We start from the raw sequence: 26,900 nt of genomic DNA, 5'->3' as shown, positions 1-26,900 counted from the left end.
GGTGTTCATTATTGTTGCATGTTTTGTATGCTGTCTGAGAGAATGTGGGAGCTTGGATTAGAGCAATGAACAAACATTAAATTTCTTGCTAAACTTGGCAAGAGTGGAAGTGAAATCAGGAGCATGTTAATCCAAGAGGGAGATAATGCCGTGAAGAAAACGGCAGTGTACAAATGGATTAAACATTTTTTCTGAGGGGAGAGAAAGGATCACTGATGAAGAGCGGTCAGGGTGGCCCGTAATGAGTAGAACTGAGAAAAAACACTGCAAAAATTTGACAAATTGTGTGTCAAAATTATTGGCTGACTGTGAAAAATATAGGAGCCCAAGTAAACATCAGTAGACAAACAATTAGGTAAATCTTAACTGAAAATCTTTGTTTTTTTTTGCCTTTGAATATGTGAATTTCTTTTCTTTTTATTAAGTCACATAGATCATGAATACATTTATGCATTTGTGGGGTACAGTGTGTTGTTTTTTTATACAATTTGGACTGCTTACATCAAACTAATCAACATAGCTTTCACCTCATTTACTTAATTATTGTGTTAAGACATTTATGTTCTATTCTTGATAGATTTGACTTGTACCCTTGCAATATGTTCCATAGCTGTGGTCCCCCCATTTACCATCCCTCTATCAAATTAACTGAAAATCTTGGCATGAGAAAGGTATGTGCAAAAATGGTCCCAAAGGAGCTCACCTATGAACAAAAGCAAGGGAGAGTTGAAGGTCACCAAGACATTTTAGAGAGGCAAGGCCATGTTTTAGGCCTTATTATCACTCATGAAGAAAAGCATAGGTATACCATATGACTTTGAAACAGTGTCAAAGTATACAATGGAATTCACCCAATTCTCCTTGACCCCAAAGTTCTGTCAGTCCAAATCAAGAGTCAAAATGATGTTGGTAACCTTTTTTTGCTTTCAGAGGGATTATCCATTATGAATTTATACCCACTGGGCAAACCGTTAACCAGGTTTACTATTTAGAAGTGCTAAAATGGGTGCATGAAAAAGATGAAAATGACCTGAACTTTTTTCCCCACAACTCCTGGCTCTTTCATCACAACAATGCACCAGTTCACATGGCACTGTCTGGGAGGGAGTTTTTAGTGTGTAAACAAATAACTGTATTGGAACACCCTCTATACTCACCTGATCTGGCCCCCAATGACTCTTTTCTTTACCCAGAGATAAAGGAAATGTTGAAAAGGAGACATTTTGATGACATTCAGGACATCAAGGGTAACATGATGGCCATTCCAGAAAAAGAGTTCCAAAATTGTTTTGAAGGGTGAACTAGGCCCTGGCATCGCTGTGTAGCTTCCCAAGGGGAGTACTTCAAAGTACTCAGCAATGAGATATATAGTATTTTTTCTAGGATGAGTTTGCAAACTTAGTTGTCAGACCACATATTCCATTCTTTGGCTTAGTTTTTGGTTTTCTTGATGATGTCTCTTGAAACAGAACATTTTTTAATTTTGATGAAGTCCATTTATCATTGTTTTTGTTTTCCTTGATCCATCACTGCCCAATAATGATTTTGCTCTTCTTGAAAGACTTTGGATGCTGGGACTTTGGATCTTTTAGCTTTATGATAATTTCTAATGGGCCAAGTGTTTCTTTTTATATTTGAGTATAAGAGTTACAAATACATGTTCTTTATTAAAGTATTCTGTTTTGGTTAATTTATCTCAGATATGTTTGTCTTTTTCAGAGTAAATTAGTATCTGCTGCAGATATCATTGTCATCCTGAGCAGACATTAACATTCCTTGTAAAGTTTTATTACTTGACATTGATTTTTTTGTGTAAAACTATTATTTGAATATAAAAATTATTTTCATGCCATATTTGTCCTGTTTAGGCGTATACTTTCTTTCTTATATAAAACTGCCATTTATAGATTTTTTTAAAGTATCTAAGATTAATTTGCCAAAAAAAATGTATAATTAAGAGATTTCTCATGTGTGTATGGAAAACATTTGCATCTGGTGGGGGAAGTTATGAAGCCTTTGGCTACAATGACTAGTTTCAGCTCTTTGAGAAAAACTAACTTTACATTCCATAATTTTTGTTTTATGAATATAGTTAATTTTACCATAAAGTTTCTTTGCTTTAGTACTAAGTTTCCCAACTTCAGTACGGTTGCCATCTTGGACCTGGTCATGCTTTGTTGCATGGGGCTTTCCTGTGCAGTATTGTTGGCCTCTGTTCACTAGATGCCAGTAGCTTCTCCTTCCTTTAACAACCAAAATGTCTTCAGAAGTTGACATATGTCCCTGGAGGAAAAATCACATTCCTGTAGAGAAACACTGCTTTAGAAGTATATTTAGAGCTAGTAATGGAATTCAAAGACGTCTCCTCCCCCACAAACTATGGGTGGGAATTGTCCATCAGCTGTGCCACTAGGATTGCAAAGTTGTCTTTGCATGCAGTGTATAAAACTAGCATATTGATGGTTCCTGCCTGGCCTTCAAAACATTTCATGTTCTGTCTCCCCTTCTTGCCAGCTTCTTTATGTTTTTGTGTACGTTTGCCTCTGACCGCATTGTGAGATCCTCTAGGCAAGCAGAGACAATGCATCCTTGCACCTACCCCAGTTATTTTAAGATGAAGCTGTGGTGTCCAATTCCAGATGACTCCTGGGAGAAAGTAAGTTTGATGAAGTGGAAGAGAACTGGGTTGGATTTCCTCTGCTTCAATTTTTAAAACTTTTCCACTGTGATATAAGCCCCAGAGCATGTAGAAGTGAGAAGTTATTAGAGTGTGACCAGAGAAAGGGGGTGTGTCGGGAGAGGTAATTAAGTATTGTAAGCAAACAAGAATCTTTGTGCTGGTTGTTAAAGCAATGGTATGTTGCTTTAACTCAATTCAGTTTTTCTTCTTTCAGCTACTTAGTAGCTCCAGTGATTGGTCACATAAGACTAAAACAAACATTGCTTATTCTGTTATTTTTTCAAAAGAGAAAGTGGGTCCCTCTCATGGAAGAGAAAAGGTGAGCGAGAACAACGTTGTATATTCTTGCACCAGGAGGCTTGGGTGTGATTAATCTGGGAATCCCAGATATTAATATTTCCTGACATTTGTCTGTTTAAAGTTCCAACATTGATGTTAACCTTTAAATGCCATGTAGGCTACAAAGACCCTTTACACTGAGGTGGTAAGATCTTGCTCATAGTACTTAAGGAACAATCTGTTAGGAAATACTAGGAAGTGTTTGACAGAGCAGTACCCCACTTATATGACATTCTCATGACATCCTGGCTTAGAAATTGTAACTAGTTGCAACAGTATGGACCTTTTATGATTTTTAAAGGTCTCTCTTTTATCTTGATGGTTAATGAAAACTCTGAATTTCATATTTGTTCCCAAATCTTATTTTGCTCAGTTCTTTTATTTTATAATGGCTACTTTTCCTTTCAGCTGACATCAGACTGCTGCCTCCTATAATTTTCCTAATTACTTTCTCTTCTGTCTCAGTATATGCCTTAACAATGGAAAAGAAAAATTTGAGAAGGCATATTTTAGGGAGTGGTCAGAAGTGGAAGTGAGGCTCTAGAGCAGCTTAAAGAGATGGTGGTGCTTTCCTGATTGTGAAGCTTCTCATCAACTCTCTTCAGTGTGTCTATAACCTACCGTTGTCAGGAGCTGTTGCAAATGGGAAACACTGAACTGGGAAGAAGGAAATAAATATTAACTGAGAGCCGACTCTGTGCCCAGTGTCAGTGCTTGCTTCTGTATTGTTTCATGTAATTAAGAAGCCATTTGAGGAATATTTTTATACCATTTGCAGGTAAGGAAATGAGACACAGACAGGTTAATCTGCCCAAGGCCTTGCAAAAGGGCCAGAGTTCAAATGCAGGTCTCTCAGACCCCGGGTCTGTGTTGTCTCTATTTTAGTTTCTCTACTCTGTTCTAGTTAGCATTCCCTTCAAAAATGAGAGGGAAAGGAACTCCAGTAGAGTGGATACTATGAAAGACACTTGTGTCTGGGGTAAGAAGTGTAATGTCTGTCTGTAACAATAGTTTCATTTTATGAGAAAAAATAAAAACCAATTTTGCATTCTCAGAAGAGTGCTGGCTTCTGGAAGGATTACCTTGCTTTAAGGTGGTAGCTATCGCTTGCTTAAGGGCATAGAAAATATGATTTAACTGCTGAACAACTTTTCTTTTTTGAGACAGAGACTCACTCTGTTGCCCTGTGTAGAGTGCGCTGGTGTCATAGCTCACAACAACCTCAAACTCCTGGATAGCTGGGACTACAGAGGCCTGGCACAATGCTTGGCTTGTTTTTCTGTTTTTAGTAGAGGCGAGGTCTTGCTCTTGCTCAGGCTAGTCTCGAACTCCTGAGGTCAAGCAATCCACCCATCTTGGCCTCCCAGAGTATTAGAATTACATGTAGGCATGAGCCACCATGCCTGGCTTGAACAATTTTTCTCCACAAAGAATGTCATGATTTGTTAATTACCCATTAATTCTACTGGTATTAAATGTGTACTTTGTTGTCCTACTACTGAAGGGGATAGAAAAAGCCAGAACAGTATCAGTGTACCTAGTTTGGAATATACTGACTTTGTCTTTTTTGGCTGAGGTGGCTAAGTGAGAGGGTAAGGTAAGAGTTTTGGGCATGAATGCATGTGTATGTGTGTATGGGTATATAAAAATGAGTATTTGTGGAGTTTACCTTGAACTTCATTCTGCTTCCTAATTCATGCAAAGGAGAGTATTATCTCATACTGATTGTGAACCATAGAAATCTAGCTGCCTCTCTTTGATTGGATTGCCTGCCACCCATACACTTTCTCAGAGGGAAGGAACATTAGGGTTGACAGGGGGGCAGTGCAAAGCTGGACAAGGGGAAAGGGAGACGTTGGCCTGTGAAGCTGAAATGTCTTGGCATGCAGCTTTCTTCAAATCTCTTGAATCTTCCTTTTCAATAACTTGTCATGTGGAATTACAGAGGAAGTAAGTTTGCCAAGAAAGTGAAAAAGTAAACAGTAGTTACTGGAGAATTGATGACTATGTAAAAAACAGTTTCTGAAATAGGGAAAGAGGTTTATATTTGCACTTAAAATTGAAGGAAGGTTTATACTTGCTACTGGAACTAGGTTGACATTTGACTTCCAAAAGCACTACAAATTAACTATCTTAAGTTGTGAAACCAAGTTTGTAACAGACCTGGCAATTAATCACCCAGTGTTTGTCTCTTTAAAAAGTGATGTATTACAGCTCCACCAGGTGGCTGCCGACAATGTGAGTGAGCCTGGCTGACATCTACCAGGAGGAGAGCAAAGCTGCTCTTCGTTTTATTTGTGCATATCAGAGTTGGTTATGTAAAAATGCAGTTTAATGAAGGGCAAAGAAAGGAAAGTATTACATGTTCTTCTTGGAAGTCTGCCTGGCCAAAACAAACAAAACCCCACCCCCAAACCCTCTCATTATCACTGTGACTCACCTTTGACACAGAAATACCCAAATGCCATGGTTTTCTGATGGGTTAACTGTGCTGCAGGTCCATTTATAATGGTGCCCTCATTCTTGCTATTATTTTTGGTGTTTCTAAAAAGACAGAGAATACTTTAGGTCTGTAGGTTAGTTTGGCTTGTGACTTAGAGGCTTGAGTGTGATGTAGTTCGGATGCTAATTATCATAACATCACAACGTGGTAGCAAAGAATGCTGGTGACCTGAATTCAGTCTGGGGCTCTGTTCCTGTTAGGCAAGTGGCTGATTTTTTTTCTGGGCCTCAATTTTCTTTCTTTTTTTTTTTTTTTTTGAGACAGAGCCTCAAGCTGTCCCCCTGGGCAGAGTGCCGTGGCATTACAGCTCACAGCAACCTCCAACTCCTGGGCTCAAGAGAGTCTCCTGCCTCTGCCTCCCAAGTAGCTGGGACCACAGGCGCCCGCCACAACGCCCGGCTATTTTTTTGGTTGAAGCCGTCATTGTTGTTTGGCGGGTCCAGGCTGGGGATTCGAACCTGCCACCTTAGGTGTATGTGGCTGGCGCCTTAGCCGGTTGAGCTATAGGCGCCGAGCCTGGACCTCAATTTTCTTATCCGTGAAATGAGTGAATTATATTAGCTGATCACTAGAAACTCATAGCCGTGCATGTAAGCATTTGAGCCATTTTGTTTTAATTTGGAAAAGAATAAACTTGTTAAGCATTTGAAGCCAAATAGAAAAGAGGAGGGAGGAAAGCTATATTTAGTGTAGACATTTACATTTTTTAAATTAAACTCTACATTATGATATTGATGATAAGAACAAGACAGCCTTCAATATTCTCTCTTTAGATTTAATATGGCACAGCTGTGATAATAAAGTCCATATGTGGCCTCACAGAAAGTATCTGATTAGACATAAAATGTTAAAAACAAAACAAAGAAAACCCTGATAAGTAAATTGAGCTATCAGCTTGTTTAAGGAAGCACAGAGAATTAAAAAACAAAACAAAACCCGCCAACTTTAAAACATTGAAATGTGAAATTCATTGCCACAACTTATTGGTTCTATTCCTATGTAGGTTTAGAGAAAGGAGATAGCTTCTTTCTGTGTGCTAAGTAAATATCTTAATCATTTAAAAATCAAAGGCAGTATAAAATTGAAATCCTAAGAGTTCTGTGTAATAAACATTAGTTTGTTCTTTTGTATTCTAAATATTAATAAAATGATCCCTCAGTGGATTCAAAGCTAAATTGTAGTCAGTAATTATATGCCATTTAATTGATTTTATTTTTTCTTGTTGGTTGAAGACACTGATTTGAAAAAAGCAATAACCAAAATTTGATTCTAGCTTTTAACTCTACAGCCAGTTTAGGAAATAACAAGGAACTGATTGTGGCAGTGATTGGAGTATTAGTCTCTTTGCCCTTGAACCTTGCCCCTTCACAATGAGTGAATTCATTCCTCTTATTCTTTGTGTTTCCTCCCTTAAAAAAAAAAAAAGAGTCAAATCAGGCTGGGTCTGATGGTGGGTATCTGTATCCCAGCTATTCAGGAAGCTGAGGGAGGAGGATCACTTGTTCCCAGGATTTGAAGGTTCCAGGGAGCTGTGAATGTGCTGTGCCACTGTGTACTTGCCCAGGTGACAGAATGATACCCTGGGGTAAGAAAAAGGTGGGGGGGGGAGTTTTATGATCTTCCTTTTATATAGATAAAACCTTAAGTTTACCTTAAATTTAATTTTTTGTTAAAAAGGTGGTTTTCATTTTTCAGAAGACCACTTCGTCCTAATAACCAGGTAATGAAACATTACCAACAAAAAGAATGCATGCATGTATATGCCCACACACACATGCATATTATGTTAATAGATTATTACATATTATTCTTAGTGGTCTTTTGGACTAAGTAATTTTCCCATATCTTTATGTTGAGCAAAAATTGATGGCAGATTTCTGAACATATAATCTTAGCTCTGGAATCTAAAATCTACCTTCTAGTTTTCAGTGTCCTGCTAATTGTGAGTATGGGTTGTATGTGTTCATCTTAGTATGTGTTAAACAGCAGTTGGGACCATTTACTTTGTATTCTTCAATAAGCCTATTAGTCTTTTTACTTCTGTAAGCTCATTTGCCATTTTTGTTTAAAATGGAGGTTGGTGACATGGGGGTGAGAGATAGGAGTTTGGGTTAGGACAATTTCTAATGCCTTTTCCACTTCCAAATACTGTATGACATAATGTGTCAAAATGCTTCAATGACTCTATGACTATATCTATATATATTTATTTGTTCATCATTGACTTGTCTCTTGCTGTGGGGATTTTTTTGTTATACTGATGCTACACTTGGATTTCTGAAAGTTATAATTAAAACATTTACAACAATTTACTTGGCTGTTACAGCTTTAAAACTTTCCAGAAGTGTCTACATCACACAAGAATTTGGGTTGGGTTTCAGACTATGAACAAGGCTGAAAATAAATAGAATCGGGGTCATTTATCAGTAGCCATTCTTTTATTTCATTAATGTAATCAATGTCTAAGCATTTGTTCCAAGGGGTATATATGAGGCTCTTCTATTTTATTAATGGTTTAGCCTTAATTCTGTCTTTTAACTTGCAGTAAATACAAAATAGTTACAGAGTCTATGAGAAGTCTTCCACCTTCTGTGATATAAGCAATAAAATGAATGTAGCTGTCATTCTTTTTCTGGATATTTGGTTAGATGACTATTTTTTCTCTTCTAAAGTCTAATGATTTTTGCATTATTGAAGAAAACAAACCAATGTCTTAAATTATGTCATCATTACTTTTATAATCAAATGATTAGAGATGAAAATGCCTTAATAAATGCAGAGCCTTTTAAAGTCCTTGCACAAAGAACAAGCCAAAGTACTAGATTAATCTGGCATTTTATTGAGAAATTAGACCAACATATATGGTTTTGCACTTTCCATTGTAATGTTGTGTCATTTATTTAGATATCCTTGGAACAGAAGATCTTACTGTGGAAGTGACTTCCAATGATGCTGTGAGATTTTATCCCTGGACCATTGATAATAAATACTATTCAGCAGATATCAATCTTTGTGTGGTACCAAATAAATTTCTTGTCACTGCAGAGATTGCAGAGTCTGTCCAAGCATTTGTGGTTTACTTTGACAGCACACAAGTAAGACGTGTTTTCTATGGAGCTTTGAGTGAGAAATTATGGTGTGCTTTTTAACCCCTAAATTTTATATTTCTTTTCTGTTGTTTTTGCTCCCTCTAGAAATCAGGTCTTGATAGTGTCTCCTCGTGGCTTCCACTGGCGGAAGCATGGTTACCTGAGGTGATGATCTTGGTCTGTGATAGAGTATCTGAAAATGGTAAGGAATGCACATGGGATGGTAGTCGGTATGTATGTTTGCCGGGCCTTTCCCTAACTCAAATAGTGTCTCTCCTGTGACAGTTTTACTTTACAAAAATATTTTCATCGCTTTCTCTTTGGAATTTTGTAATATTGACTTTTTTTAAAAAATGTATACTTGGGGGTTGAGAAATCATCTTTTTTATATTATTTTATTTTAGATGCCTAGAATAAATTTAGAATAACATTGACATTAAGGGAAATACATTGAGATTTGTAGAAAGTATTAGAGGGGTATTTACGTTTTATTTTTACTTAAGTAAGAATCTTTACTTAAAGATTCTTTTGCATATTATTTTAGGTGTAAACAGACAAAAAGCTCAAGAATGGTGCATCAAACATGGGTTTGAGTTAGTAGAACTTAGTCCAGAGGAGTTGCCTGAGGAAGATGGTAAGTGTTTATATGTTGGTAGAAAACATGGCATTTAGATTGAGATATGAGAGGTTATTTTGATTCAGAGATGAATCAGAGCAAAATCTAAGACATTTTTCTCCCAACTATTTGAAAAAATTTGAGCAAATTTTTTTGTGGTTTTACCATTTATTTGATTTCACCACTCATTTTGGGACTTCTGAAAATATTTGTTTTACTTATGGATAAAGGTAAAAGATTTCTATCTAAGATCTTTGTCATTTCCTCATACCTTATTCTTTCTCACTGCCAAAGAAGGAGAGCGAGACCTCTATTTATAGATAAATCTTATGTTTCTTATTTTGAATTAGTAGTAACCTAAGGCTGAATTCTCAGGAACTCTAGAGAGCATGTCAGATCGGTATGTATATCTTCTGGATGTTTGAAACCAAAAATAGACTGAGAATGCCCTCCCTTCCTCCTCACCACCAAGGGTATCTCTCCTTTAAGTGTTTTCTGCTGCTGTTTGGACCTTCGATTTCTTTCCTCTCTTCATCCTCCCTCCCCAGTTTTTCTTCTCCTCTTTTTTCCTTCCAGTATACCTATTGTGGGATCTACCAGGATAAGATGGGTTTTGGCCCATCAGAACTTTAGAATCTGGTACAAGAGATAAAATGTGTATGCAAATAATTGAATTACCAAGTGGAAGCTATAAATGTTATAGAAGAAATACTGGTGCTATTGTATTTCAGATATGGGAGAGATTATTTCGGTTTAGAAATTCAGAGACCTGTTGGCACCATGAACTCTTACAAGTCAACTGCTCCACAGAGAAGAAGTGGAAAAAGTACTGAGCTTATAGTTAGAGGACCAGTATAAAGGTGGCATTGAGAAGGTGCCAGTTGTTCTAAAATACATTCTAGCAGGGGCAACTAATATGAATTTAAAGTACATAGATAGGACATAAACAGTCATTATATGAAATTTTTTTTGTATTCTGGCTTATTTAGAATTTTTCCAAAATCCTGTTACCTTTGATAATAAAACTCTGTCAAAGAAGAAGAGAATAAAAATGAAATAAAAAGCCTGATTTTTCTCATTTTATCTTTTTAAGAATATTCAAAAGTAGCAAGGGCAGCTTCTTTTTCTGTGTTTTTCTCGGTCCCTTAAAACTTGTGCTCTGTTTTGTATGTATAAACATATGTGTAATTGATTATTTCTGGCAGTAGAAATCTGTCTTTGCCCCATTGTCTTGGGGAGTCAGTATGTGACAGTTATAATATTGGAATTTCTGCTCCTTGATACCACTATATTTCTCCTTGCCCTTTGTCTGAAGAGTATTCTTTTATTAATTCAGCTTAATTTTAAAATAGGTTTTTTGACATGTCATTTTTAGGAAAGGTAATGAAAACCATCCTAGAATTTTTTTAATATAAGCTTTTCTCAAGCTATATTTCCTCATCTTTTATTTGCATGTATTATTAGAACATCAACATGGAACATTATGTTTATTTGTATTAAATTTCATCTTACTCTTCTAGCTCTTCATTTCAGACCAGTTTTTGGTTCCTCTTTGTATTATCCAATGTATTAGTTATTCTTTCAAGAATTAAATCATTCGTAGTTAAGATAAACATGCCTCTTATGTCTTCATCTAATAATTGATAGTGATAATCTCATCTCAGTAGAGTGTTTTCAGTTTAGTCCTCACCACATTTTTGTTAGGTTGGTATTCTTTAAATGATTCATCAAGCCATGAAATATTTGTTGAGTATCTGCTGTCTCTAAGGACCTATGTTAGAGAGTGGGCCTAATGAACTTGTAAGACAAAATTCCTGCTCTCAAGGAGTTTCCAGGAGAGGGTTATACCAGCAAATCATCAGTTCTAGTATACCTTTCCTCCAGGAGAGGTGTGCATGGAGTAGTGTCATCCCTTTTTGAGGGTGGCATAAGTCATTTGCCCTTATCAAATAGCTAATAAAGGACAGAGCTAAGGTTCAGATTAAGATCTTCTAACTTCAAATTCTGTACTCTTCCTGTTAAACCACCCAGGGCCAGGCTAGGCCACTAGAAATAGGTTCTCTGTGTTCTGCAAACTCTTAGGATACTTTTCTTTTTCAAGCATTTCTATTGTTGGTGTTATTTTCTGCTTCTATTTTTCATATGCAGTTAATGGAAAACTATTTCTGCTGTTGTTTTCCATATGCAGTCTTATGGCCCTCAGTATCTAAAGGATCTCCATTTTCTTTGTATACAGTCATACCTACATTGTAGCTAAGAATACCACCTTTTTCTTGTTGTGCTTAACTGGGATTATTGACCTGTTATTTTGAGTAATGTCAGTCAATTTCACAAACATTATAGTACCAATACTAATCAAACTAGTTATAATGACTCCTTTCCTGTCTCTTGCTCTTACAGTTGTAGTAATTTCACTTCTCACTCTTCAAGTATCTTTCTCTGATCAAAAAGTTCTTTGGATATCTACCATAAGTAATACTATTCTATGGTTCCCAGCAGAAGATAGAGCATTTATAGGATTTTATAGCATACTTAGAAGATCATACCCACCCTTAGGAATCTCATTCTCTATAGATACCAAGATTGGTATCTCTGGTACTGTACCTAGAATATGTAATTAAATAGAATCTTACATTTTCAGGAGAATGGGAGGGATTCCATTGGTGAGGCAATAGGGGTGAGTTTGTACTTCTCTTATATTGTGTGTATGTAATTATTTTAGTGTTTGGAGTATTCTTATCAGAAGCTCTAAGCTCTATATTTGTTTTTGTCCCCTTATGTAAGTTATAGTATAAATTAATAAGTAAATGAGCAAGATAATGAAACCACAGTTATTTGAAGATATGACTTTGGGGATATATACACACATATATATGAATGTATGTGTGAGTATGTATATAAATATATATTTTCCCTCTCTGATTAGATGACTTCCCAGAATCTACAGGAGTAAAGCGAATTATACAAGCCTTAAATGCCAATGTCTGGTCTAATGTAGTGATGAAGAATGGTAAGTAATGGGGGAGCTAATGTCATTTTTTTCCCCTTATTATTTTTAACTTTTAAATTATTCGGATATATGTGGAACTGTTAGAATTATGTGAAATTTGTAGATTTATTTCAATTTCAAATCCCTGCTTGAAGGAAGAGGTAAAGGTAACGTTTCTAGAAATTTTAAATATATGTTAATATTTAATTCAATACCAATTTAGAGGTTGCCTAAAGCATTGTCTTTGGCTTTGAGAAATACCTCCAAGATTTTAACACATTAACTCTATCATTAAGGAGCACATGTCCCAGCTGTGCAATCCAGATGTGCACATTTCAAGTGCCAGGTCACTATGCAAGGCAGTCTGTGATAAGTGCAAAATGATTGGTGTAGGCAGTGAGTGCACAGAGTTGGAGATGTGGCCATTGTGTTAGGCTCAAGTATATAGCAAGAGCTTTAAGGAGAAGGTAGGACCTGATGGCAGTCTTCATGGGATGATGAAGATTTGGGCTGATGGAATGGAAGAATGACAAGCAAAGGAGGAAGCATGGCATCAGGGATAATTGTTGTAGAGTCTGGAGAATCTCACTAGGAGAATCTCACATAGCAACTGGAGTTAGCTTAGAAAGAGGTCTGAATGCTAGGCAGGAGAATCTGGGCTTTTTCCTATAGGGATTGGTGAATCATTGGAGATTTTTTTAACAAGGGAGTAATACGAAGAAGTTGGTCTCTTTAAAAGGTTAATGTCATTGTGTTGTGCAGAGGGAGTTGGCAGTTGAAGCAAGTCAAGGTAGAACCCGAAGTCAGGGAGACCAGGAGTATTGCAGCAGGTCAAGAGTGATATATTTGGACCTGGACTGAGATATGGCAGTGGTCCTGGGACTTCTGGAAGGCTAGATCTGAAATGCAGTCTGAAGAGGGTTCACATTCAGTAACCTCTTATAGTCTGCATTAGTTTGCTTGGGCTGCAGTAACAAATTACTGCAGCCTAGATGATTTAGAAAAACATGAATGTATTGTCTCACAGTATTGTAAGCCAGAGGTCCAAAAGTAACCTATCTGTTGAGTCAGGCTCCTTCTGAAGGTGCTAGAGAGGGGTCTGTTTCAGGTCTGTTTTCTAGCTTCTGGTAGTTAGTTGGCTTGTGGCAGTATAACTTTAGTCTTCCCATGACATTCTCCCCGAGTGCCTGTGTCTACTTTTCTCCTTTCTATAAGGACAGCAGTCACATTGAATTAGAGGTCTACCCTGTTGCAGTATGACCTTATCTTAACTAATTACATCTGCAGTGAACCTGTCTCCAGATAGGGTTACATTCTGAAGTATTAGAGGTTAGAACTTCAACATCTGAATGAGGTAAGGGGGATATAATTCAGTCCATAACATAGTCCTTCCGGAATTGCTGCCTGTGTAACGTTTTTCTTTCTTACTGCTCTTGGCTGCCTCAACAAGTATGCTCTGCTGAGTGAAACACTACAGAAGGACTAAGAAAAATATTTTACAGTGAGCCTGCCACATCTTCTGTGAGATAAAGGGTCCGGTGGAAGATTAATTTATAGAAGTTGAATATTTCACCTCAATTTTTAGTAGACACTTGAATCTTAAGAGAAATTGGCACCCATTAGCCTGCCTGAGGTGTGATCTAATCCTTATTATCATTGGGGAAACTCCTCTGACATAATAAGGTATTTCTTTCTCTTCTTTCCTTCCCCTCTCTCCTTCCTTCTTTCCCCTTTTCCTTTCTAGGAGAAATTTTTTTATGTCTGTTACATTGAATTTCAAAGATACTAGATTTTATTATATTGCTATAGCAATCAAAATAAGGCCCTCATCTATTTAGAAGAAACAAGGACATTTTACCCTATGTTGTACCTTTCTGTAACAAAACAAACTCAGGTTATAGCTTGGTCCTTCTCATTCATTCAGCAAGTCTTCGTTGAACATTTACTGTAATGTAAGGCGTTGCTCTAAACTATCTACACTATAAAAATAAGTTTAAGATTTAGTACATAAACTAGATCAATTTAGAATTAAATTATATTCAGTGATGCTTTTTATATTTATGAGAATATTTTCAGAAAACCTTATTTGGTTTCAATCACTTTTTGAAAAATATTTTTCCTAAGTTCATACGTTAAAGAATTACTGCCTTGTAGTGTATACTTATGACTATAAATTTTGAAGCTGGACTAAACACACTTTATTACTTTGGAAGTATGGTCAAAGATGTCTTCTGAAAAAAAGGCTATTTTACTTGTCTTAGGTGTTAAACAATATTCCTAAATGAACTGCAAAGCAAAGAGGCACCTTGTAGATTACTCATGGTTCTTTGCCCTGTGAAGTGTCTTTGCTTTCTTCTTTTTTCTCTGTGGTGCTGGTACATTGGTTTACTGTTAACCAAAACCCACAGTATTGCCATTAGCTTAATTCCACATTTAAGACAATCCTGGCCTGTGTAGTATGAGGGAAAGTAAGCTATCTATGCTCTAGGAGAAGCCTGGAATATGATGCAGTGACATTTGAATGCAACTCAGGTATTTAGAAGCGTGAAGGACATCCTTGTAGATCCCTGAATCTTACTTGAGAGATAAAACTCTTGGATTTATGGTAGGTCATATTACTCTCCATAAAAGAGTGACCCGCCTCCTGACTGGTGATCTGTCTTCCCCAGCAGATTTTTCTTAAATGTCTGAATTTTGTCTGCCAGCAAATGCTCTACCCTGGTTTATTTGTTTCAGGGATCTCTGTCTTTTTCTGCTCCTATTTATTGTCCATTTTGTCCTCTTTTTTGGGTTACTTTTTTAAAAAATTGTGGTTAAACATATATAACATAAAATTTACCACATTAACTATTTTTTTTTAAATTTTAGAGATGAGTTTTCCACTATGGTGCCCACACATAATGGAACTCTTGGGCTCAAGCAGTCCTACTGCCTCAGCCTCCCAAATAGCGTTTTGACCATTTCTAAGTTTTTTAAATCATAAAGTTTGTTGTCAAAATAAGAAAAGATAATAGAGGTATCAGAGGGATATTTTTTCAGGACACTAATGATTGATTTTGTTGTTGTTTTGGTTAGAAAAATTACGATAATCACAGTGCATCCTTTGGGATTATTACATTGGGAAATTACATAATACCAGTTAACTATTTGGGATTATGTATTGTCTAACATTTATTGAGCAGTAATGAAACCCTTAGATTATGCCATGCTAGTCTATAATTTTGTACAGTTGCAGAAAAATATTTGTTCAAAACACTTCTGAAAAAATCCATGTAAGGCTGGATGTGGTAGCTCATGCCTGTAATCTCAGTGCTTTGAGAGGCCAAGGCAGGAGAATTGGTTGAGGTCAGAAGGTCAAAACCAGTCTGAGCAAAATAGCAAGACCTCATCTTCACAAAAGAATTTTTTAAAAAATTAGCCAGGAGTGGTGCTGTGTGCCTATCTATAGTCCTACTTACTCAGGAGGCTGAGATGGGAAACTCAGATCTGAGTGTAGGAGTTCAAGATTGCAGTGAGCTGTGAGTATACCACTGTATTCCACTCCAACCTGGGCAACAGAATGAAAGAAATCCTGTCTCAAAAAAAAAAAAAAAAGTGTTAATACACAGAAACCAAAGAAAAAATACATGAATTGGGCTTCATCAAAATTAAAAACTTTTATTCTTCAAAGGATACTATCAGAATAGTGAAATACAACCCTCAAAATAGGAGAAGCTAGGGTGGCACCTGTGGCTCAAAGGAATAGGGTGCTGGCCCTATATGCCAGAGATGGCAGGTTCAAACCCAGCCCTAGCCAAAAACTGCAAAAAAATAGGAGAAGCTATTCATAAAACAAATATCTGATAAGGATCAGTAGAATCTATCTAGAATATATAAAGAACTCTTACAACTCAATGATAAACACAGCTGAGGCTCAGTGCCTGTAGTTCAGTGGTTAGGGCACCAGCCACATACACTAGGACTGGTGGGTTTGAACTTGGCCTGGGCCTGCTAAACAACAATGACAACTACAACAAAAAAATAGCCAGGCATTGTGGTGGGCACCTATAGTCCCAGCTCCTTGGGAGGCAGAGGCAAGAGAATCACTTAAGCCCAAGAGTTTGAGGTTGCTGTGAGCTGTGATGTCACAGCACTCTAGTGAGGACGACTCTGTCTAAAAAAAATATAAAGACAACTGAGTTAAAAAATAGCAAAGAATTTGAATAGATATTTCTCCAGTGAAGATACACAAATGACCAGTAATCACATGAAAAGATGTTTAATATCATTAGTCATGATGGACCTACAAATCACAACTAGAATGAGATGCCAGTTCACACCTACTATGATGACCAGGAACAAAGATTTTCTGTCCATTTTAAACTTAGTACACACAAGAAGATAATAACCAGTGATGTTGGGGATTTGGAGAAAGTAGAAATATGTTGGTAGAAATGTTAAATGATGTTATAGCCACTTTGGGAAAATAGTAACTGCTCAAAAAGTTAAACATGGAATTGCCGTATGACCCAGTAGTTCACTCCTGGGTACTTATCCAAGAGAACTGAAAACATGTGTGAAAATGCTCCTAGCAATATTACTCATAATTTCTAAAAAGTAGGGAAAACTGCTGGGAAAAAATGTGGCATAGTTGTACAATGAAAAAGTATTCAATCATAAAAATGAAGCACAGGCTGGACATGTAAACTTAGCACTTTGGAAACCTAAGGTGGGAGGATTGCTTGAGCCCAAGAGTTTGAGATCAGCTTGAGCAACATAGTGAGACCCCCCCATCTTTACAAAAGATAAAAAAACTAGCCCAGGCATGGTGGCACATACTTGTAGGCCTACTTGGGAGGCTGAGGTAGGAGGACTATTTGAGGCCAGGCATTTGAGATTGCTGTGAACTGTGATGGCACCACTGCATTCCAGTTTAGGCAGCAGAGAGACTCTGTCTCAAAAAAACAAAAGAAAACAAAAATGAAGCATAGATACATACTGTGATGTGGATGAACTTTAAAAACATTCTTAGTGAAAAAAACCAGGCACAAAAGGCCACATTTGGTAGGATTTCATTTATATGAAATGTCCAAAATAGTTAAATTCATAGAGATAGAAAGTAGATTAGTGGTTCCCAGAGGCTATAAGAAGAGGTCGCTAATGGGTATGGAGCTTCTTTTTGGGGTGATGGAAATGTTCTGGAATTAGTGATAAGGGTTGGACAACCTTGTGAATATACTAAAAAACACTGAATTGTATACTTAAAAAAGCTGGATTTTGTGATATATGAATGATACTTCAATTAAAAGAAGGAAAGGGGGGAAATGATACCACTAATGATGGTGATAAATGTAATGGCAGAAAAGGTGTTAATGGTGTTAGAAGAGGGAGGGGTGGAGAACTTACCAATACAAGCCAGTTAAATGAGATATATTATCTTATTTAATCCTCAGAATATGCATATGAGGGGCTCAAAGAGGTCAAGTACTTTCCTCAAAGTCATATTGCTCATCAGTCCTCAAACTTGTTTGCACATTGAAATCACCTGGGAAACTTTAATAACCTAGAATGCTTTTAAAACTTATGCCGGGGATGGGGGACCTGTGGCCTTAAGGCCCCTGATCTGTTGGCCTCACCCAGACAGAACATTGTATGAGAAGGAAGGGGGAGCCGCAGTATTCTTTAAGTGCCTCAGGGATTCACATATGCAGCTGTGGTTGAGAACCACTGACATAAATTGTAATCATCTGGTTCTAACTTGTAAGTGTCTGTGCTTAATCCACATGAGTCTGTTTAGGATTTTGAAAGCTGCATTAGCTCCCTGGCTAACCTGCTGCCTCTCATTCTTAAATCCCATAGTGTTCATGACTCCTCTGACATGCAGAGCTAGAGGAAGAAGGTAGGACTCTGCCCACTATAGAGTCACTTCTGGGAAAAAATGAAAGTAATGGACACATCCCCTCCATATTTCCCCTGTGCTTGTTTCTGGTATAGTTTAGTATTATGAAAAGATCACCAGTGCTGTGTTAAACAGTCCTCCTTGAGATCTGAAAGAAATCATACAGCCTTTATAAGTAGGTAATTATGTAGGGCCATAATGTAGACTCTGGGTGTATCTGGGCCATTTGAGTTCTCTTCTGTTGGCTTCAAATCTCTCTCTTGTCCACAATTTAGGTTCTCATTTCAAGTGTTCATTCATTTGTTTAAAAACAATGATTATTGAACACTTGCTGTGTGCTTAGGATACATCAGTAAATAAAATGAAAACAGTTTCCATCTTTGTGGAGTTTTTGTTCTGGTGGGAGGCTTTAATCAGTAAATAATACAAGTAATTAGTAGGTTACACAGTTTTTTAGATTGCTTTTTTAGATTTAGCATTTATATGAATAAAGTGATCAAGGTAGGTCTTCTTGATAGCTTGAGATTTGAGCAGGGAGATGAGGCATTTAAACATGTGGGTAGCTGGGGGAAGAGCACACTAGGCATAGGGAATGGCTACAGCAATGGCCCTAGATTTAGATTATGCCTGATATTTTTGAAGAATACATAGATTTACTGTAGCTAAGAAGGAGAGAGCAGATTATTTAGGGCTTTGTAGGCCATTCTAGTAATATTGACATTGATTCAGGCTAAATTGGGGAGCTTTTGCAGAGTGTTGAGTAGAAGAGTGACATGATCACACATAAGGTCTAAGAAGATCTCTCTGGCTGCCATGTGCAGAATAGATAATGAGGCTGAAGTGGAACCAAAATCTCTTAGGAGGCTATTATAGTATCCCAGGTGAGAGATAACGGCAGCTCAAATGAGGGTTGTAGCAATGGAAGGGTAAAGAAAAAGTCAAATTCTGGATATATTTTGAGGTAGAGCTAGTGTGATTTCCTGATGATTTAGATGTGAGGTATGAGAGAACAACATCAGGGAAGACTCTAGCATTTGGGCCTGAGCTGTTTGAAACATTGGTTGCCATCAGTGAAATGAGAAAAGCTGCAGAAGGAGCAAACTTTGAGGGACAGGGTGACATCCAGTTGGAGAGATGTGTGGAGTTAGGAAAGAGTGGCATATATAGTAGAACCTCTGTAATTGACCATGTCCTATAATGACCACCTCCTTAAGTTGATCTAATTTTCATAGACTGGACATGCACTGCATGTGTGTATCTGTACAGTAGGCCTAGTTCCTTATGTTGACCACCCGCATATGTTGATCAGTTCATTACAGTTCCTTGGGTGGTCAGCTTACAGAGTTTCTACAGTATTTAATGTATGGCATTTAAAACCTTGAGGCGGGATGAAATCACCAAGGGAATAATTATGGGTAGGGTAGAGAAAGAAGACCAACGGACATTCCAACATGAGTAGGATAGGGAGAAGAGAAGGAACCAGCAAAGAAAACTGAGAAAGAAGGGAGGTTGGAAAACCAACAGAGTACAGAACCCTGGAAGAAAAGTGAAGAGTGTTTCAAGGTGTGAAGTAGTGGTCAGCTATGCCGAAGGCTGCCAGTGAGTCATGTTAGATAGGTTGACCTTTGTATTTAGCAGTGTGGAGGTCATTCGTGACCCTGAAGAGCAGTTTTGGTGAAGTAGATTTAAAAGAGATTGGAAGGAGAAAAGCAGGAAATAGGGACTGTGAAACACACTTTTGAACTTTCTTTTTTTTTTTTTTTTGCAGTTTTTGGCCGAGGCTGGGTTTGAACCCATCACCTCCGGTACCCTACTCCTTTGAGCTGCAGGCGCTGCCCACTTTTGAAAATTTTAGCAGGAAAGGTGAGCACAGAAATAGGTGGGAGCTGGTGAAAAAAGTGTGATTGAGGTTTTTATTTTTTAAAATGAGAATAAGAACAGCATGTTTGTAAGCTGATGGGAAAGATCCTGTAGATAGCAAAAAACCTATGAAGTAGGAGAGAGAAGGGAGACGTGTTGGAGTGATGGCCTAGAAGAGGGTTAGAGGGATGGACTCAAGCGTGGATGTGGAAGGACTGGCTTTGCACAGGAGGAGGAAAGTAAATCTCTAAAGAGGAGGAAAGGGAGTGTGTAGGTCCAAATGTGGCTGGTGGGGAGATGTTGCATGGGATCTATGGTAGTTTCTTCTGATTGCTTCATTTTTCCCAGGGAAGTGAGAAGCCAGGTTATCAACTGAGGGGAGGAGGAGAGAGGGGAAAATGTGAAATAGTCATCTGGGAGAGTGAGAGAGTGAATGAACTTACAGATGCCAGGTCTGATTGCCAGGCAGCATTAAGGGGCTCCCAGGTAAGCTGGGATTACAAATTCAATGTCAGGCAGCGTGGTTGTGTGTGTGTGTTTGTTCATGTGTTTGTTCCTCAGCTACTTTAAGCTACATGGGTGCAGGCATGGAGTAGTCAGTTTGCTTTTACCAAGTGAGTATATCATAGCAAGAGAGAGGCAAGGGATTATATAACATACATAAGAGATTAATTAGAAGATGGGTCGTGGAATTAAAACTAAGAAGGGATGAGTGGAAATCAATGGGAGTGGGTCAGTGAAAAGTGATAGTTTCAAGGTTCTGGTGGAGTTGGAGAATAGTTGGGGTGAGGCAATGTAGGGAGGGAAGGAGCTGGAAGAATACCTGATGCAGGAAGTTGAGCTTATAGTAGGGTTGTAGTTACTGGTAATAATGAGGTCTTGGGCATGATCTTGGGAATACATGGCAGAAGTAGGATAGAGGATAATAGTAGTGAAACAAATATTTGTTGAACAGAGACTGAGATTATTGGAAGGATCATCTATTTATTGAACTTGCTAAGAATTAAGATACTTGCCTTATACTATAGTCTGTGTGAGAATATCAGTAGGCTGTGATATTGAGAGGAGATTTTAGGAGTAATTTAATCTAGTGATTCTCAGCTGAGACCAGTGGAGTGCATATCATATGCTACACATGCCCTCTGAAGACATCAATTTGCCTGGCTCTCATGAAGAGTCACTTACCTATAAAGCACTATTACCAAGGGGTTGATAGGATGTACCCTCTTGACTGCATTGAATAGAAAACTGTTAAGAATTTTTGAGCTAGTCTTTTTCATCCAGGATAGGAGTGGCTTTTGTGACATCTTTACCAGATGATCATCTACCATTTTTATTTGAATGCTTAAGTAATAAGCAGCTAAGTACTTTGTGATGCCATCTAGAAGCAGTTAATTACATAGAGAGGCTGGATGAGGTGGCTCATGCCTGTAATCCCAACACTTTGGGAGGCTAAGGAAGGAGATTCACTTGAGGCCTGGAGTTCAAGACCTACTTGGGCGACATAGAGAGACACCATCTCTACAACATTTTTAAAAAATATTAGCCTGATGTGGTTTTATACACCTGTAGTCCTAGCTATGCGGGAGGCTGTGGCAGGAGGATCACTTGAGCTCAGGCATTTGAGGCTCTGGTGAGCTATGATTGCATCATTGCACTCTGGTGCACTCTGAGCAACAGAGGGAGACCCTGTCCATTAAAAAAAAAAAAATTGCACAGAGATATGAAAAACTGTTTTGATAATTCTCAGCAGACAGAATATCTTTTTATGTTGGTAGTTTGGGAAAAGGTATTTGTTTTACTTTGTGTCATAATACCAAGAAGAGCAGTGAAAATTTTATCTGCCAATAATGTATTTTCGCCCAGCTTCTATCCTATTACTAGCTCTCATTTCAATCATTCTTCCTAGTCTCCCTAGGAGGTAAAATTCCAACGGAACTGGAAGAGCTTTAGCTCAGGGTAGCTCTGAAGTGATAAAGGGAATGGGATGATGGGGATTGTCTAATATAAGTGTGGAAAGACAAAGGCTGAGAAGAAACTTAATTGAAATCTGTATTACAGAGTCATAAGGCATATATGGACTTGATTTGCCATAAGCCAAATATGGACTTGATTTCCCAAATCTCATATTGCTATAACTGAGGGACATTCCCTACAGCTTAAAATACTACTAATACTTACTAATTAGAAACAAAAATGAAGGCATTACTGAACATAGCAGGCAGTAATTTATGGAATAAATTATACTAAGAGATGAACCAGGCAGAAAATAGATATGGTTCAAAAAAAGGGCTATAGTGAATTTTCATCAATGACAGTTGAACCTAATTCAAGTTAGGAGGTACATGTCCTAAACTTTTGAGGCTGTTGTCTTGGAGAGAAGTCTTATTTTTTCTTCCCAATATTTTTCTATGCAATATTTTTTCTCCTAGATCCTCTACTAGTTAGGTTGACCAGCTTATATGTATTTGTGTTTTACAGAACTTAATAAGGGAGAAAAATAAAAAAATAAATTACATTTTACAAAGAACTTAATAAGGGAGATTGTTTTGTTTGGCATAATGGTATAGGTGAACTAGCCAGGTTAAAGGGTTTAGGACATAGAGTCTTCATGTGTGCATCTGGTGGAGCTTCTTCCTTTTCCATACAAGAAAAGACCTCCCAGGGAAGGGAGGTGACTTGCCTTGAATTCGTAGCTAAGGTGGGACCAGATGGCTGGTCTTCCTGACTAGGAGAGTTATATGTTTTTCTGTTATAGTGTGTTGGCTTACGTTATTGGCTGGTTAGAGAGATGAGCAGAGTAGTTAGGTAATTTACCTGGGCTGCCTGGGAAATCACTGGCAGGGCCAGAGGAATTCACTGGCTTCTGACCTCCCTGAGCTTAGGTGCTCTGGCGTGAGTAAGATTTTAATGAGACTCACTGGAAGTAATGATGATATTTGAAATTTGGAGGTTTTTTGCTTATTGCCTTTAAATAAATGCTTCTAAATAGGCTGTCTGGAATGATGTGGATACTCATTCTTTCCCGTCATTTCTGTGCTTAAGCCAAAGTACAGGTAAGGCTTGGGGAGAATTAATTTAATAAATAGTTTTACATTCTTTGTAAGGGAAAGATAGTTTATATTTGTTTTAAATTATTTTACTTGGGAGTCACAACGTATTGTTATTCTCATCAGTTTGAGTTATAACTCTTGTACATAGTAGGTGCTGTTAATTTTTTTTACTTAATATCAAATTTAAGAGCAAGTAGGGTAAATTATAGTACTATAGTCATAAGCAAATTACTATCCTAGAAAGAGATTAAAAAATATTCCTGATAGACATAACTTCTGGATTAACTGGTAACTTAGTTTTACAGTCTTGGCTCTACCAATGTCTTATTTCATAAGCTAAAACATGAATTTTTAAAAAGGGTTTTATTACTCCCAAAAGGATGAACATTGATTCTTGGGGAACAACAACAAAAAAATCTCACACTTATTATGTATAAAGCACAGATAAATGTATGGTACATAAAAATATATATAGTGTATTTCTGTGTTATTAATATTTCAGTTGGGGAGGATATGCCACAGTTAGGGGGAAAAGATGCCTAAAGAGACTCCTGACCCAGGCCATAATGAATGGTTGAGAAACAGTAAGCTGAAGCATCTAGTTGTCTGCACTAAGCTCTACTCTAAAGGAAATCCTAGATACCGTTGTGTTCCTTGTTAAGGTCAGTCTTCTAGGGAAGTCAGTTTCCACTGTGTGTTAAAGGGGTTGATTTCAAATGGTCTAGGAAATGAAGTAGCTAAAACTGCTTTTACAGTTGGGTGGTGCTTTTTAGGTATCTCTAGCCATATCAGTTTGCTTACTATATACCCTTTCCTGTATTATCGTTTTTTAAATTTCCTCAACCTAAAAGTCTGGCTATAGGTCAAGGAAAGGGATATAGATAAAATCTCAGCTGCTTAATTGAATTACTCATAGTTCCTATCAAAAGCTGGTTTATGGCTATGGAAATCAACCATTTGGATCTGTCATTTATAATTTTCTGTCTGTATTGTTAACCGTGAAAGAAGAAACTGAGTCAGTGCTTTTTGACTCAGTGACAAATGTGACAAATGTGACAAATTTTAAGAGTTGATTTCTTCCTCTACCCCTCCCTTTGGTCCCCAGGGAGATTGTCTTATCTTTTAATTTGTCTGGGCCATCAAAAAGTCTCACCACAAGTCCAAATGATCTAGGCATCATGTTTAACACTGTGCCTTGAATTTGAGAGGCACATGGTAAGAGTTGGTTTTAGGGCAAGGAAAAGAAGATGCTTACCTGAAGCCTGATGAGTTGTTTTTGTGTTTCACAGAAGTTATTCTTTCCTATTTCACATAGGAAGGTAATGTTATACACAGTATAAAGTTTAATGTTACCCCAAGACTCTGTCCCTGGCTTTGTCATCTGAACACTGACAAGTGATGTGGGGGGTTTATTCTGCATTGGTGGCTCTTGGGTACTCATTGGGTATTTTGACAAATATCACAATGGAGTGAAGGGCAGGAAGGGAAATGCTGTGATCTTTTACTGTTTCTAATCAGTGAAGGATCAAACAAATATTACAAAATTATAACTTTGATCCCCCAGTGGTAAGCAATAATTATAGATATTAGATTTCAAAAGCCCTGAGTGTTTATTTCAGTTTATTGATTATAGTTTAATCCCTAATAATGCAGGTAGATGACGATTAAGTCAAATTTTAATGGGAGAAACAATTCTTTTATATGGCTATTTTCCCAAAATAAATGTGAAGAATTGATCATCTATTAACATGTATCCCCATACATTTATTTTATAACAAAATTCCAAAAATTTTGGAAATCCTAGTTTCCAGTTCAAAGAATCATTTGTAACTGATGTACAGAGTAGTGGTAGGAAATAAGTACCTTTAATGTAAATTTTTTCTAAAGTAAATAATGATTAAATAAAAAAATTAAATTTAATGTTACAGAAAATAAGACATCAAATTCGTGAGAAGAATGGTTAATGAAGGTTCTGTTCAGGTCTGTGTGTGACCTGGAGAAAATGATTTCATGTCTCGAGACCCAGCTTTCCTAATGTCTAGGATTTGTAGAACTCTAAGATACCATAGAATTTTACTAACATTACTTTCTATGAAATTGAGCTCCTCAAGTCAGAGTGAGTTGGTCCTCTTTTTAACTCAGCACTTAATATTGTGGAACTGAAAACAGTTGTCTGTGAATGTTGTAGTAAAAAGTAAATAAGATAAATGCTGATTTCTGTGTGTGTGCATATATGTGGCATAATTTGGTGGAGGAGATAATGTTACAGTAGGAAAAGGGGGAGTGAGAACTGTGAAAAATTAAAGATAGAAGGGAATAAATGTATGAGTAAAATCATGAGACTTTGTTTTGAAAAATCACCTTAAAGGTATCTGTAAGCAAATGAATGACGGGAAATCTCTTCGTATTAGTCACCATGAAAGCGTTCCTCTTCTGCTGCCACCTTGCAGAAACATTTTTAGTGCTCTTCCTTTAGAATTACTTTTAGAGCTGGTTATGCAGGGTCTTGTTTCGTTATTCTTGTTACTTTCCACACATGGTTCTGAGTGATTTTTGACTTGATTCTAAACATTCCTTCCAGGATTTTCAAGAGGGTGTGCTTCAGGCTTTGGAAATAGAACATTGTGGAACTAGGACTCCAATTCATGCCTTTATCAAATCTGTAAATTCAGATGTATATCATATTCCTTGGTCAATAACGGAGACAGGGGATAAGAGCAGAAAAATTAAAAGGAAAAAATACTTTTTAAAAAGTTACTTTTCTCCTTCCCCATACTAAAATTTCTCTTTTTGCCTAGTTTTTAAAATTCTCTAAGTATCTCATGTAACATTAGGTCAAAATTGCTATGTGAAATGCATTTTATACTTCTAAAATAACAGCGTACTTTTAGATTTGTAAAGAGGCAAACAGTTTTGTATATTTCAAATTTTCTTGAGATGAGATAGGTTCTGTAGATTTGTTCTTAAGTTGAATTTATATGTAGGTCGGAATAGATACATTTACCTATTAGCTGTAATAACCCCTGTTTGTGTGAGTTGTATGTCGGTCAGATGTTTGTAACTCAGGGACCGCCTATACTTTGATTTTTGTCTGTGATTCCACTGGCGCCAAAACCAGACTACTGAAACTCCATCAGATGTTTGTAAGACTAGAGTTTAGTCACTTAACAGCTTCCTCTTTCTGCATCCTTAACGTTCCAGAAGCAGTAGTTAAATAGGTGAATGTATGTAGTCCTTTCTAGCGTAGTATTTTGTGGCTTCAATAAAATCATAGGTGCTAGAGCCAGTTTCAACAACGACCTGCTAAAGGAATAAATCCTTCTTGACAGGGGCAACATTTCCAGGACCTGAATCTTGGGAAGAAAAATCTAGTAAATAAAAAAAGATTTATGTAATTCTTTTCTATGAGAAGAATAGTTGTACAGTAGGGGCATGTGGTCAGAATTTTAATAAAGATTGAACCAGGCAAAACTGAGAGTTTTTTTTTTTTTCTAAGCCATAGATGTAGAAAATATCCAAGTTTTTTGAGCAACATTAATGTACAAGCAGTCTGCTTTGGATAAACAAAAATGAATTATTTTTCTAACAGCATAAATTTGCATGTTTCTAACTTTTAAAAATATATAAACAGTGACATAATGAACTTTCTTGTTAGCTGACTAAATTTTCCATTTATAAGAAAATACTCAGCAAAAGTTCTTCTAGCTGATTATAATTAGTCTGAAACCTGATTATAAACTTATAATCATCTGTGAATCTTATTAAAAGGATTCTGAGGCTTGGCGCCTGTGGCTCAAGTGGCTAAGGCGCCAGCCACATACACCTAAGGTGGCGGGTTCGAATCCAGCCCAGGCCCGCCAAGCAACAATGATGGCTGCAACCAAAAAATAGCC

At 37.2% G+C, this 26,900-nt stretch overlaps 1 protein-coding gene across 1 annotated transcript in view; it reads left to right on the top strand.

Moving 5' to 3' along the window:
- The window catches only part of AAGAB (alpha and gamma adaptin binding protein), a 41,689-nt gene that overhangs the window by 6,775 nt on the left and 8,014 nt on the right, over positions 1 to 26,900 (top strand). Inside the window, exons 2-5 of the mRNA XM_003784453.3 lie at positions 8,427 to 8,617; positions 8,717 to 8,813; positions 9,156 to 9,245; positions 12,154 to 12,237. Coding sequence (XP_003784501.1) covers positions 8,427 to 8,617; positions 8,717 to 8,813; positions 9,156 to 9,245; positions 12,154 to 12,237 — 462 coding nt within the window. The remainder of the gene's footprint in view (positions 1 to 8,426; positions 8,618 to 8,716; positions 8,814 to 9,155; positions 9,246 to 12,153; positions 12,238 to 26,900) is intronic.

The sequence above is a fragment of the Otolemur garnettii genome, unplaced genomic scaffold (genome assembly GCF_000181295.1).
Source record: "Otolemur garnettii isolate 467f Iridium unplaced genomic scaffold, OtoGar3 scaffold00011, whole genome shotgun sequence".
NCBI classification, from domain to species: domain Eukaryota; kingdom Metazoa; phylum Chordata; class Mammalia; order Primates; family Galagidae; genus Otolemur; species Otolemur garnettii.
The sequence above is the reverse complement of the archived record's forward strand: the minus strand, read 5'-3'. Positions and strand labels throughout refer to the sequence as shown.